General features: G+C 44.0%; 1 protein-coding gene and 1 long non-coding RNA gene across 2 annotated transcripts in view; one reads left to right on the forward strand and one right to left on the reverse strand.

Annotated features, from left to right (window-relative positions):
* Positions 1-1,713, reverse strand: part of Arhgef26 (Rho guanine nucleotide exchange factor 26) — a 105,883-nt gene extending 104,170 nt beyond the window's left edge. The window contains exon 1 of the mRNA XM_038346984.2: positions 72-1,713. Coding sequence (XP_038202912.1) covers positions 72-1,148 — 1,077 coding nt within the window. The 5' untranslated portion in view covers positions 1,149-1,713. The remainder of the gene's footprint in view (positions 1-71) is intronic.
* LOC119825957 lies at positions 1,076-13,350 on the forward strand. The gene is made up of 3 exons (XR_005287344.1): positions 1,076-1,984; positions 5,119-5,222; positions 13,187-13,350. It is a non-coding gene; the product is annotated as an uncharacterized LOC119825957 (long non-coding RNA).
* Positions 13,351-13,653: the final 303 nt, after the last annotated feature.

Genomic DNA, 13,653 nt, shown 5'->3' on the forward strand with positions numbered 1-13,653 from the left:
AAAACCTTGTCCCCAGCACATTCATGTTGAGTTTAATGAACGGCATGAGAGCCTGCCCAGCCCTACCTTACCTTTATCCTTCCCAGGCTAGAGAACTTCTCCTTGTCTTCCATGACTGCCTTCAGAACAGGTTGGGACATCCTGTTCTTCTTCTTTGAGCTGGTAGGGCTGTCAAAATCAAACCCGCTCACCACTGCCCTCCGGTAAGAAGTGGACCGCAAGCCTCGCCGAAGGGAGCCCGGGCTGTCCATGTCGTTGTCGACTTCACCTTCGTCCCCTTCGTGGCCCAGGGGTGCTCCCAGTCCCTCCACCATGCTGCGCACCTTGAGGAGTCTCTTGTGGGGCTCTACGTTTTGACTGTTGGATTTACTCAGCTTAATTTCCGAGGCAAGGCTTTTCGGGATAATCTGCTGCTTTCCCATCTTGAGGGCGGCCGGGCTGTTGGTACTCAAAACTACGGGAGGGTTCTGGAGCTCATTCCCTTGGGAGGGCAGCCTTTGGAGCGGCACTTTGTGTTCAGAAGACCTGTGTTGGGGAGCAGGGGAGAGTCTCGAGGAGCCCGGTTCCAAGTCCCTAGCCGTCTGACCAGTTTGAGAAGGTGAGCCAGGTGAGTCGCTTTTCGGGACAAGGCCATTGGCAATGGGCGAAGATACCTTACTGGCAGTTATCCCCGTGAGGTCCTCCTCCGGGTCGTACGAGACAGGAGGGTCGGGAGTCCTGGAGGCGTAGGACAACAGCACCGTAGGCGAGGCCACCGTGCCATTAGCAGGGGACTTCAGGGAGCCTCCCGACGCCGCGTGAAGAACTAGGGGTGACTTGGGCCGTCGAAGACGAGGAGAAGCAGCTCTATAGTCCGGGGACACCGTGCGACCATTGGTCACCGGCCTCCGATGGGCGCACAGAAGCTGGGGGCTCCTGGACACCGTCCTGTCGTCCGAGGAGGCGGGCACGCGGGCGGGAGTCTGAGGCGCGGGCAGAGCGGCCAGTTCTTCCACCGGGAAGTCGGTAATCAGCAGCCCGCTGGGGCTCTGGTAAGACTGTGGCCTCGGCTTGCTCCGGCCGAGCAGCTGGAGAGGAGGGGTGGACCGTCTCCGCCACAAAGGGGTGACGCCGTTGCTGGAAAAATCCACCTCGCTTTCGCTGTCCATAGCGGGGCCTTGGGGCCGGCCCCGAGAGAAGGAGAGCTGCTCAGGTTGCCTAAGAGGAAGGAACTTTGCCTCCGGACAACTGGTCTAGTCTGGGAGCCTAGCCCGCTCCCAGTTTGGCAGTCACAGGAGTGTCGCGCGGGACTCGGCAGCGCCGCACTTACCCGCCCTTTCTCGGGCACAGCGCCTCCCGCCACGCTTGGCGACCCCGGGTAGAGATCCGACCTGCAGCCGATAGGATGAATCCGGTCTCTTCTGCGTTCTTCCCGCGTCCAAAGCCCGCCGGCACCTAGAGAGCCCACACGCAGTGGGTAGTCGACGCGCAGGACACTTGGGAAGAGTTCAGCTGGCACCGACAGCTCGCCGCGGGACGCTCCCCGGCGCCTCCATCCAGCCGCCCGCTCCGCGACAGTCCACCGGGCCCCCACTGCACGGCCCGCGACGCGCTCACCCTTCCGGGTGTCCAGAGCGCAGATCAAGGAGTGCACCGCGCCCCGTGGGTGGCCTGGGTCCGCACCAAAGCTCCCGGCTAACAACTCCGCGCTGCGCAGCAAAGGCCCGCGGCGCCGGCTCCGCCCCCACGCTAGGGCCAGCCCCTCCTGACCCCGCCCCTGTACGCCCGGGAATCTTGCTCTGAGGAGTCCCGGAGTACCAGTCCCCGCCTACACCAAGTGCATTCTGATCTCTTTGCCTAGAGGATTTGCACACCTGAGCCGGGTGCTAGAAGCGAGTACCAGGGTGCCAGTGCTGGAGCGCAGGCTGCGGACGCAGAGGCCAGCTGGAGGGCGCGGTCGTGCCTCGGAGCACAACGTGGGAACCGTCGTGAGAGTATGGCCAAGGTATATTTTCTGATCCCTGAGCCCTGGAGGAGGAGGTTCAAAGGGTAAACCACGTTTGAGCAAGGCGCTATGCCGCTTGGAATGGTAAACCATTCCAAGCGCCAGCAGCAAGCTTCAAACTGAACCTCACTCCCCTACTTACAGTGCTGTGTGGACTATTGACAGATTTGATTGTGGGCACGCAGAGGAAAACTTGCTTGGAGGCCAGGTGGAATTCTTTTCATAATCTTTGGACCTTGTGTGTTTGAAAGTTAAACAGTAAAAGTAAACAAAAGACAAAATATGTATCGAGCATGAAATTGTGTATAATGCATTCTGGAAATGAATGTGTAGAATAAAATTGTGTACAAGGAGTAAATTCCAAATCCTTATCCGAGATTAGGAGGCTGATTAGAGGTGGGCCAACCCTTACAGTCCAGTCTCCTCCCTAGCTGTACTTAACCAACCCAAGTTCACAGCCTTAGAGCCTTCACTTCCTTGACCTTCTGGGTTGTCACTCCATCACAAAGGCCCCCTGAATTGGAATACTCTCTGGTGATTATTTCCCCAACCCACCTGGTCTCTTTCTTTGCCACACTAACCCAACTCTGTAAATCTGCAGGCTTACCTGTTTATATGTTAATGCTTAGTCTATGATGCCTTTGCATTGTAACCCTGAAGAAGGCAGGGGCTACTGATAAGTATCTGTTGAGTGAGGAGGTGAGTAAGAGAAACGAGCATTCCTCCCGTGGCTCTTGCTTGCCAAGCTGACTATGTCTTAGGGAACGTCCTGAAGTGTAAGAATCATGAGGCAACCTGGAAGGGAGATGAATTTAGTAGAATTGGTACTGTTAGCAAGACACGCACATGGGAGTCTCCAAGATGTCAGCGTTCCTGCGACCACCCATTATTTACAATCTATGCTTCTTTCTGTTTGGGGTGACAAAAAGGAGAGTGAAGTTTAATATATATATATATACACACACATATACACATATATACATATACATATGTATACATATACATATATATGTATATATATATATATGTACACACACACACAAGTTTTCTATACTCCCTAAAGCTGTACAACTTTGATCTGAGGAAGTTTTGTGAGCTAGAAGAAATGGCATCACATTGCTTACCAAAATAATTTTTAAAAAAGAAATTTGCCAACCATTTTGTACGGAATGAACCAGATTCTATGTTCATACACAGGCCCTTAATATAGGGAATTTTTGTATTATTAATATTTGCCTTCTATAATAAAATAAATTTAATTTCAGAAAGTGTGGAAACTGATAAATGGAAGGTTTAATATGGATTACAATCCTAACTGTAACCAGAGTTGAAAGGCTGTAAGCGGTGACGTGAGAGTTGGCGTCTCTGTGAATTACGTTGGTTTTTCAGTCGTGATGGGTGTTTATGAAGAAGTCCCAGATTCTGCTTCCATCTTTCTGAGCAACAGCCTAATCCCCGAACAACAATGAAACAGCAAATGCTGTTCTTTCATTCAGGGAAATTTGGGAACACGCTGACTGTGTGTTTTAGCCTTCAGTTAATTTATTGTATGCTTTCAAATCTAAGATATAGTCAGTTGGTTGCCATGCAGCTAACTAGTTAAAATGTGACACAGTGTAGTGTTATGGAATTCTTTATACTTACTGAAAAAAATACTTGTAGACTTGCTTAGACAAAATTTTAGTACCACACACATATAAAAAGTGTGAAATACGAGTAAATTAGTTGAAGTTTTGTACACCATGACTATTTCTTTACACACTTTTATTTTCACTCAGCTATTAAGATGTGCGGCTTCTCACACACACAAACAAAATAGCATCAATAATAACAGTGTTTTTAAAGAGCACGTTGTAGTCATGGGTCTGGGATTTTCTTTCTAGCCATGGACACATCGAAAATGTGTTGCCTTCGTTATTCTCTGATTAAAAGACAGAAATTTTTATGCAATGTAAACTGACTGACCTAATATCTCTGGTTTCTTATTAACTCTTATAACTTATAATGCCCATATGTTTTGTCTGTGGAAGCCATGTGGCTTGGTACCTTTTCTGGTGAGGCAGTCACATCTTGTCTGGCTTCCTCTGTGTCTGGATGAGGACAGCAGACTGAAACTTCCCCCTTCCCAGAATTCTCATTGCCCACCTCTACTTCCTGCCTGGTCATCCCGCCTACACTTCCTACCTGGCAACTGGCCAATCAGCGTTTATTCAAAATACAAGTGACAGGGTACAGACCATTGTCCCACAGCACATATTGCATTATTAGAATATCCAGTGGTGTACTGCAGGATATATTTACTTTTATTGTTGTGTTTAGCACAATAATCGAGCTAATTTAAAGTTCACTATGTTGATTAGACTTAATACCTTTGCTGGTACGTCCATGTACCTTTAATTGATTTAGCTACACTTTCCACAAATACTGATTGGGTGCGGTTAAAAGTGAAGCAGTGGGTGAGGTCTGCTCAAAGGATCCAGCTTGTCTCAAGTGTCTGAAGCATCAAAATGACAACAGAAGACACTAAAACTAAGTAAGATAAGCAGAAAGCTCCCTGTTCTATGGAAACCTCTGTTAGCACATACAGCCGGGCCAAAATATTCCAAGTAGAAAAGAAGGAATGGGCTTCCAAAAGAGATGTTCCAACGTGAGCAAAATGTGGGGCAATGATTAGACTGACAGCATTTCTTAAGTGCCAAGTAGTTGCCAAGTTGTATACAAATCTGATGATTCTTACTAAGAGTTCTACTTGGATGATATAGAGCAGCCAACTGTGGCTACCTCATAGAGACTGAGAGAAAGGATGTGGGCGGGCATGCAGCTCAGGGAAGACAAAGGAGCATGCTGCTCCTCTTTGTTCCTTTACTGGAGAGCCTGAGGATGGCCCCCTAGGTGTGTAGGTCTGTAGGTGTGTGCAGTTCTGGGGCACACACCTACGGAATTGTAGTAACTGCCAAACGAGAGTCTGCAGGTCACCAGAACAATACCAGGCACAGGTGCTGTGGGTTGAGGAGTAAGCTAAGTGTGTGTGAGGGGGGGAAGGCGGAGGATTGGAAAAAAGTACTAATTCCATTGAAGATTTTGGAACTTAAAATTCCAAATTAAGAATTTAGGAATTCTAATCCTTTTTGCAGTGGGCCTGGAGTCATCTCTGGAAAACAGGGCACAGCAAAAGGAAGTGTGTAGCCTGGGTGGTTTGCAATATACACCAGATTCCTGCTCCACCCTCAGTGCATAGGTAAGTACATGTGTGCCCAACATATGCTTCTTGGCGTTCCCATCTGCTTGATACCAAGGGCTTTCTGGACAGTTTGGATATTGCTGACAGGAGTGTCTAGGATTGTCCTGATTTCTAAGTCTCTGGTTTAAGCTTTTCTGACACAAATACAATTCAGACATGACGGCCTGGGATATTGAGAGTATTAATTTAGGTCACCCAAGATAAAGAATCCTCGGTTGAAGTTGGTGGGAAGGTTCTATAGCATGGGCCTTTGGGAAAAGGAAAGTTCAAAACTGACGGTTTTCTAAGGGGCCAGCAATTCAGTGATTTCAGTGCACATGGCGACAAGACCCCACCTTTGGCTTGGCAGAAGCCCTCTTTTTTTTTCCCCTTTACCCAGTAATATGGGCCTGACAGAAGACAACTTGGCTTTTCAGAGGTACTTAGGATTTAGTTATAATCCTTGGAAAGTAATAGAGAACTCTGCAATATTTATTTATTTTCTCCCTGTCTCTTTCTGTGTGTATGGCTTTCTCTGTATATGTGTCTCTCTGTATCACTGTCTGTATCTGTCTCTGTGTATGTGTCTCTGTGTCTCTATCTCTCTGTTTCTGTGTTTCTGTCTGTCTCCGTCTCTCTTTCTCTCTATCTCTCTGATCCACACTAGATATATTATGCATAAACATAAGTTTTGGGGAAAGGTCCCTCCCTACTTTTTTGAGTCCATAGGTCCGATCTAGTCATTGTGCCAGGTCACTGTCTGCCTCCTACTCCAGGGACGCAACCAAAGTACAAAAAGCAGCATGGTTGAGGAGTGGGCCTTGTGGAAGATGAATCAGAAGCGGAGCTCTTCCTCCTGTCTTCTGCTGTCTTCAGTACTGTGAAGAAGTTATTGCTAGGAGGCAACGACCAGGCCTACGTCATCTCTCATCTATGTGCAGAATCTTTTTGCTTGCTAGTCAGAAGTCTGCTATTGTGAACACTCTCATCACACCCTCTATAAGGGACAATCTTTTTCATGCAGGTCCCTCTGGACCTTTTGACAACAAGAGCTGTCCTGTCGTTGGATAAAATCTGCCCGTAGGAAATAGTGTATGTGATGGGAAGTGGCAGCCACATATAAATTCTGCCCTCTAGTGTACTCCCTGAGTAAGGGTTTATGAAGGGAAGAAAGTGGGGTTTATGAAGGGAAGAAAGTGGGGTGCTAAGGTTAGCAGAATGGTGCTGCTTTGTTTGAGGTGCTTTTCTTACCTCATCCCATAGCCCAGAAAAGGGCAGCTGCATCTGTCTGGCATGGCCTTCTGTTCTTGCTAACTGCACTACCTGCCTGCCACCACTCTAGACGACTCAGGAGACATTGTCACCGTTCTTTATATTTGGATTGGAACGGGCAAATAACTGTTTTGTATTGGTAAGGCATTTTTCTCTGCTTGACCACCTTGCTAATAGACCTTTCTGCTTTGCCTGCATCAGTTACATCTCCCCTTCTGTATTTGGACACTCACTGCCTCCTCTTAGGTCTTAAGCAGAACCACAAAGACTGATACAGGAATGGAGTTGGTCCTCATTTATTTTCTACAGTCCTTACTGCTAAGTATCTTTCTCATTCCACAAGGAACTACTTGGGCTGCATGGATTGATCTGGGTTGCATAACCTAGAGAGCTAAGGAAACCTCAGAGCTTAGGCCTTGGCAGGGTTACCACCTTTCAGAGTTTTTTTTCCGCAGACTTAGGGCTTGGTCACAGGTTGCTTTTCAAATTAAGAATTATGGAGCCGGGCGGTGGTGGCGCACACCTTTAATCCCAGCACTCGGGAGGCAGAGGCAGGCGGATCTCTGTGAGTTCAAGATCAGCCTGGTCTACAAGAGCTAGCTCCAGGACAGGCTCTAAAGCTGCAGAGAAACTCTGTCTCGAAAAAAACCAAAAAAAAAAAAAAAAAAAAAAAAGAATTATGGAAACATTTTAAAAGGTAAAGCTTAATAGAAACTAAAGTAATTTAGAATTATCTTTGTCTTTGATTGTTTTGTAAATGCATATTCCTCTAAGAGACTGCCAGGAAAAGGGTGGGACTTAATTAGAAATATGGCCTATTTCCTAACAATATTTTAGAAACAGAATGAAAATAAGGACTAATGCAATGGTCCATGTTCCACTCAGTCTTTCTTCAGGGGGAACTGCTGAGATCACAATTTCTTTTCTTTTCTTTCTTTTTTTTTTTTTTTGATTATAGAAGGAAGATGTGGGAAGAAATTTTGAGTAATAGTTGGTGGCTATTATTTCCTTCTTGGGTTTATTTTGGTTTGGTATTTGGTTCTGCTTTCTCTCTTATCAGCACCAGTAGAGCAATAGCCCCTAATCTGTATAGACAATAAGGTAGGCTCAGTCCAGCAGGTGCCAGAGGGACAAATGGCTTTTTAAGGACTAATGGTTCCTACTATAGCTGACAGTAGTTAGACATGCTCCCTCTTCCTACTGTCCTACTTGGTAATCTCAGTTGAATGATTACTTTTATCAGACTGGTGTGCAGGCATGTCTGTAAGAGATTGTCTTGATTGTTAATTAATGTAAGAAGGCCTAGTCCACTGTGAGCAACACCATTCCCTGAATAGATGGTCTTGGTCTCATAAGGAAAGTGGAAAAGAATGAGCTGGAGGGAGCCAGAATGTTCCTTCATGGGTTATGCTCTAAGTTCCTGCCCTATTTTCCTCAGTGATGATCCATGACCTGAAAGTGAAATCACAATCAGCTTTTGTCTCCTAATTAACTTTTTCTCATGGTATTTTTTTAAATCATAGAAACAGAAAGGAGCCAGGTGGTGGTGGCTCATTCCTTTAATCCCAGCACTTAGGAAGCCAAGGCAGGCGGATCTCTGAGTTCAAGGTCAGCCTGGTCAACAGAGCGAGATCAACAACAGTCAGGGATACACACAGGAAAACACTGTCTCCAAAAATAAAACAAATCAAAAGTAAAATAAAATAAATTACAAAAAAGTGGAGGAGAAGGAAAGGAGGAGGAAGAGGAGAGGAGGAGGAGGAAGAGTAGGAGAAGAAGAAGAAGAAGAAGAAGAAGAAGAAGAAGAAGAAGAAGAAGAAGAAGAAGAAGAAGAAGAAGAAGAAGGAAGAAGAAGAAGAGAAGAAGGGAACCACAGCTGCATTCCTTTCCCCCTTTTTAATGAGCTGTAGCAATAACCCTTTAATCCTATTAAGAGCTGAGTGAGTGTGTAGAGAAAGGGTTGCTTCAGCTTCCTGAGGTTTGTGGGCTTCTCTCCCATGCATTCACACCCTTTTCTGTCCAGGGCCACCCCAAGACACCATTGCATGCTGAAATCCTTAGACAATGGGGTGGGGTGGGTGTGAAAGTCGCCACTAGTTTATTTGGGGGGGGAATTTTTTTAGTTTTTATTTTTTTACCTAAGTAATCCATCCTATATTGAGAAACGATTAACTTTGTGGGATCCCTTTGTCTTTAAGGCTACCCATGAAAATAAACTCTCCATCTCTGAATAGAAATAATACACAACCTTTTGAACCATTTCTCCCATTCTTGATATGGTTAACTTGGAATTCTAACTCAGTTTTTTTATAGTCTGGAGTTTGAATACTGAAGAAAATAAAAACAAAGTTTCGCGGGAAGGACAGTTTGTATTAATGAGTTGTAGGGAGTTAATTTAGCTAACTATGGGTAAAGGAGACAACACCAGCTGCCAAACGGACTACATTTTTACCTGAGTAGCAACTGGTACTCCCTGGAGAACTTAAGTTTTGTTCTTTTATGAAAAAAAAATCTTAAGAAAGCAGACTCAGAATCAAAGAAACAAAAGATTGACAGACTATACCACCTAAATTAATGCCTTTGTGAATTAATTCAAGCATATAAATCCATAAATCTAAGGGATATCTCTTATGAGCAAGCTACAGAATAGATTTAAATATACATTAAAATAAGACAGAAAATACATATTTGTTGACAGACGTTTCTGTCCTACCTGGTCCCACAGCCATTCAGACCCAAGTTAACACATAGAGGCTTTTATTAGATACAAGACTTTGGACTCACCAAGACAGAATAGATATGGAGCATTTTCTCTGAATTTGTCAAATGAAAATGGACTACATAATGTTGATGTATCTATTGCCTGTATATATTGTATATAGTCATTGTAGTTATTGTATATAGTTTTCCTTATATTAGTTATAGCTTTCTTTTTTATTTTAGACAAAAGGGAAAATGTAGTGATATTTTCTTTTTATTTTAATAAATAAAGCTTGCCTGAAGATCAGAGAGTAAAACAGCCCCACTGGTCAGCCATACAGACCGGGCAATGGTGACACACACCTTTAATCCCAGTAGCCACACTAGTTTGCCATAGAAACTGGACGGTTGTGGTGCACGCCTTAAATCCCAGCACTAGAGAGGAATATAGGAGGAGACAGGTTTCAGGCTCAGTCTTATTCTGAGGATTCCTAGAGGCAGGATCACCATTTTCAGACTGAGGTAGAGGTAAGAGCCAGTGATGGACTGTTTTGCTTTTCTGGTCTTCAGGATGAACCCCAGTATCTGTCTCTGGGTTTTTATTAATCTTGCTACACATATTTCTTCATTCACTAATCCGCAAGGAGAAATTATCTGACGAGGGAAAATGAGCAGATTGAGAAAAAGCACTTTAGAGAAGCTATAGTTGCCTACTTGTTAAGACACAAAATATGCTAAGCCAGAGCATATGTGTAAATAGAAGTACCAAGATTATAGTTTTCCATAAGTTAGATTGGCAGAGATTGTAAAAGACAATAAAAGGGGAAGCTGGAGAAGGTGTCTCACGCTTATAATGCCAGCATCTGGGGGGCTGAGGCAGAAACACTGCTAGGAGTTCAAGGCCAGTTTAGGCTAAAGAGTGAGGCCCTCCCTCAACAAACCAAAACTGGGGCTGGCAAAATGGAGCATCACATAAAGGTGTCTGTCATCAAGCCCGATGGCATAAACTCTATGCCAGGGACCCAAGAAGTGAAAGAAGAGAAAAATTTTCCCCACAAAAATGTCTTCTGACCTCCATGTACCCATGTACACGTAACAATAATAATAATAATAACAATAATAAATGTCATACGAAATTAAAAGAGAAGTAAAATGGATTCATGGTCCTTGTCATGGTGCACTGGGAAAGACCAATCACTATAGCCCCTAACACTACACTGTTTTCCATTTAAAACCCTTGAACTAGAAGGATTTTATCTTCATGGGCATAAAATCCAACTTGGCAGACTAATAGACAAGCAGTCAGTAAAGAAAACAGGTTTTTAACTACAAGTAGTGAGGGTCTTTTGGTTTTTTTTCATATATTTATTTTGTTTTTTGTTTGTTTGTTTGTTTTGTTTTAGTTTTGTGAGACACGGTCTCTCTGTGTAGCCCTGCCTGTCTTAGAACTCCCTCTGTAGAACATACTGGCCTCGAATTCATAGAGATCTCTCTGCCTCTGCCTCAAGAGTGCTGGGATTAAGGTGTGCACCACTACCACCCTGCAGGAATTTCCCCAGTAAAAGAAAGGAAGAAAATAGGGCAGAAGTTGGAGAAGGAAGAAGTAAGCAGTTTTAGTTTTAAGGCTGGGCCCACTTGACTGGACATCAGGAAGCTATGCTTTGGTGTGCTGGCTACTTCTAATTGTTAGGGCAGTCACTTAATCTTAAAGACCATCATTCCTTCAACCACAAAACAAGATCGTTTCTCTTCCCCAGCATCATTTGTGGAGACCTGGTAAAGATAAGAATAATTTTGTGGTAGCTGATCCAGTACCTGGAGGCAATTATGAGCACAGGAGTGTGCCCAATGGGAGAAGACCGGTCTGGTCATGGAAAAGGGTAGAGTTCATGGAAATAGCCACAGAGGACTCTGGTGGCCACACCTAGGGAGAATTACAGGCAGAAATGATCGGCAGGACTGGGTTGTTCTTGCTCCCACTGCCTGGGAGATATAGCATCCCCTTGGCTAGTCCACAGCCACAGTGAGGATAATTGGCATTTGAAGAATAAGGACTTGTATGTTGAGGAGAGGATTCAGAGAAACCTCTAAGTTCACATGGCTGGCAGCCCCAGCAAGGTTTGTGAGCTCTTCTTGAATTTCAAGGATGAGATACGCCCTTTAGCAGCTTCTTCTTAAGTGGGTTCCAGTCGGAGCACACAGCATGGATGAACAAGATCTTCATCTCTTTAAATAGCTGTGTTCCTGCGGCTTTGTTTTAGTTACTTAAACACTTTATCAGCAGGTGATAATTATAGTTAATGGGTTTGATTACAGTATTTTCATACACACATGGATATAATGTATTTCAATCATGTTCATTCCTCATTACGCTCTCTTTGTCTCCCTCCCTCTTCCCAACTAGTCCCCTCCTGTTGCCATACCTCCATTAGGGGTGGACCAGCGGGTTTCATTAAGGTTGCTTACGGGAACCTGGGTACAGAGCTACTTACAGAAGCATGGGCAACTTACCAATGATTGTACAACTGAGGAAACTGGCCCTCCTTCCCCCAGCAATGGCTAGAGGGATATAAAGCCCCAGAGAGGGGTGAGCCTTTTGAGCTTCTCTCTCCTCCATGGAATAATGTGGAGGATCCCAGTCTCTACAGGTCTCTTACAGGTGATTATAGCTGTCTCGAGTTTGTAAGTGTAGGGGCCTCAAAAAAATGCTCCACGGTGCTTCACCTACTTCCTCCAGCTCTTATTTTCTTTCTACCCCCTCTTCTGCCTTGTTTCTGAGCCTTAGAGGGGGTGATAGAGATGTTCCATTTAGGGCTCGGTTTTCATTGGCCAGTCGTTCTCATCACTTTGACCAGTTATTTGCCTCTTCCGTAACTGCTGCAAAAAGGAAAACTTCTATGGCAAAAACTGACAGTGTCTTCAATCAAATGGTGATCAGACATACATGTAGTAAAGATTGGGATTGTACAAAAGTGGAAAAAAGATAAATAAAACAAAATAAAATTAGCAAATAAACAGAAAAACTTTTCTTCATTTGCCTGTAGTTTCTTCCCTGTCCCTTGAGGTACCCACTATGAGTAGTTTATAGATTTATGGTAGATGCGATAAACACATAGATCCCCAGATATTTGAAGCATACATCACACCTTCTATATTAGCTAGAGTTCCCTAAAGGATCAGAACTGATAGAATATATACATCGACATATACATATGGAATATACTTGCATATAGAATATATGCATTGACATATACATATGGACATATACTTGCATAGCATGTGTATATGCATATATATATATATATATATATGTGTGTGTGTGTGTGTGTGTGTGTGTGTGTGTGTGTGTGTGTGTGGAATTTATTAAACTGGCTTACAGGCTATGGTCCTGGTAGTTTCCAATGGCTGTCTCATGACAGAAAGGCTGAAAATCCAGTAATTGTTCAGTCCATGAGCTCACAATATGACACATTAAGGAAAAAATATGAAGTTCCTTCAGGTTCTATCTTTCCCAAAATTCATTGCTTTACTCCTTCTCTGCCCAGGGTACCAGGGCAGATAAAGTAGTAAAAGAAATAAATAAATAAAATGATAAAACTGGAACAATTGATGGAACACAATTTGGGTATGGTGTTATGCTGATATACTTAACATAGAGTCATAATGATGAAATCCCACACCAACATCCTCTAAGTAGGTCTGGTCATTTTTGTAGATATTTCCTAATGGATGCTATCGTCAATGTCATGTTTTCCTCTGGTGATTATTTCCCAGTGTCTAGTGTCTACTCACTTCATTCTCTGAGCTTTCTCGTATTCTAAGTTTTCTCCCGGATTAACAAAACTTAACAAAACAGCGTGTGGAGTCACAAACCTTGTTTCATGAATTTAGATAAGTAACGTGAACAGAGGTGTACCTGAATAGGCCACACTGTTCCTTTGTGTGGAGAATTCTATTTGCAAGCGAACTCCAGATAAACCAAATTTCTGTGTGTGCATTCCTTTTTCCAGGTAAAATTATATCAAGAATAATGTGGAGATACTGAAGACTGGTCGGTGCTTTCAAGTTTTTTCCTGCCCAGATTTGTTTGGCGGAAATCCTTTCTTACCTATCTCAAAAATCCAGCAAGGAGGGGAAAAAGCAGCTGAAATAAATTGAACCCTGTGATTATTGAGTTCTCTGTTTACCTAGGCATTCGAGCATTGCATACAAAACAAAATCTTTTCAGACGTACTTTTCAAGCTCTCTTTTGCCGTCAAGTTTTAGTTGGGCACAAAAGGTAACACCAAAGTAAAGCTTTCTGTTCTGTGCACATCCAGGCTCACTACCAAGCTACTCTCACCCAGCAGTGACAATCAGGTCTGAAAAATACTTTCCCAAGTGGAGATCTGCCACCTAGCAACCACTTTGAAATGCTTCCTGCACTGACTCAAGATGATTCAAAATGCCCTGTTTTGAAACAGACCAAAGCCATTAA

The sequence above is a fragment of the Arvicola amphibius genome, chromosome 11 (genome assembly GCF_903992535.2).
Source record: "Arvicola amphibius chromosome 11, mArvAmp1.2, whole genome shotgun sequence".
NCBI classification, from domain to species: domain Eukaryota; kingdom Metazoa; phylum Chordata; class Mammalia; order Rodentia; family Cricetidae; genus Arvicola; species Arvicola amphibius.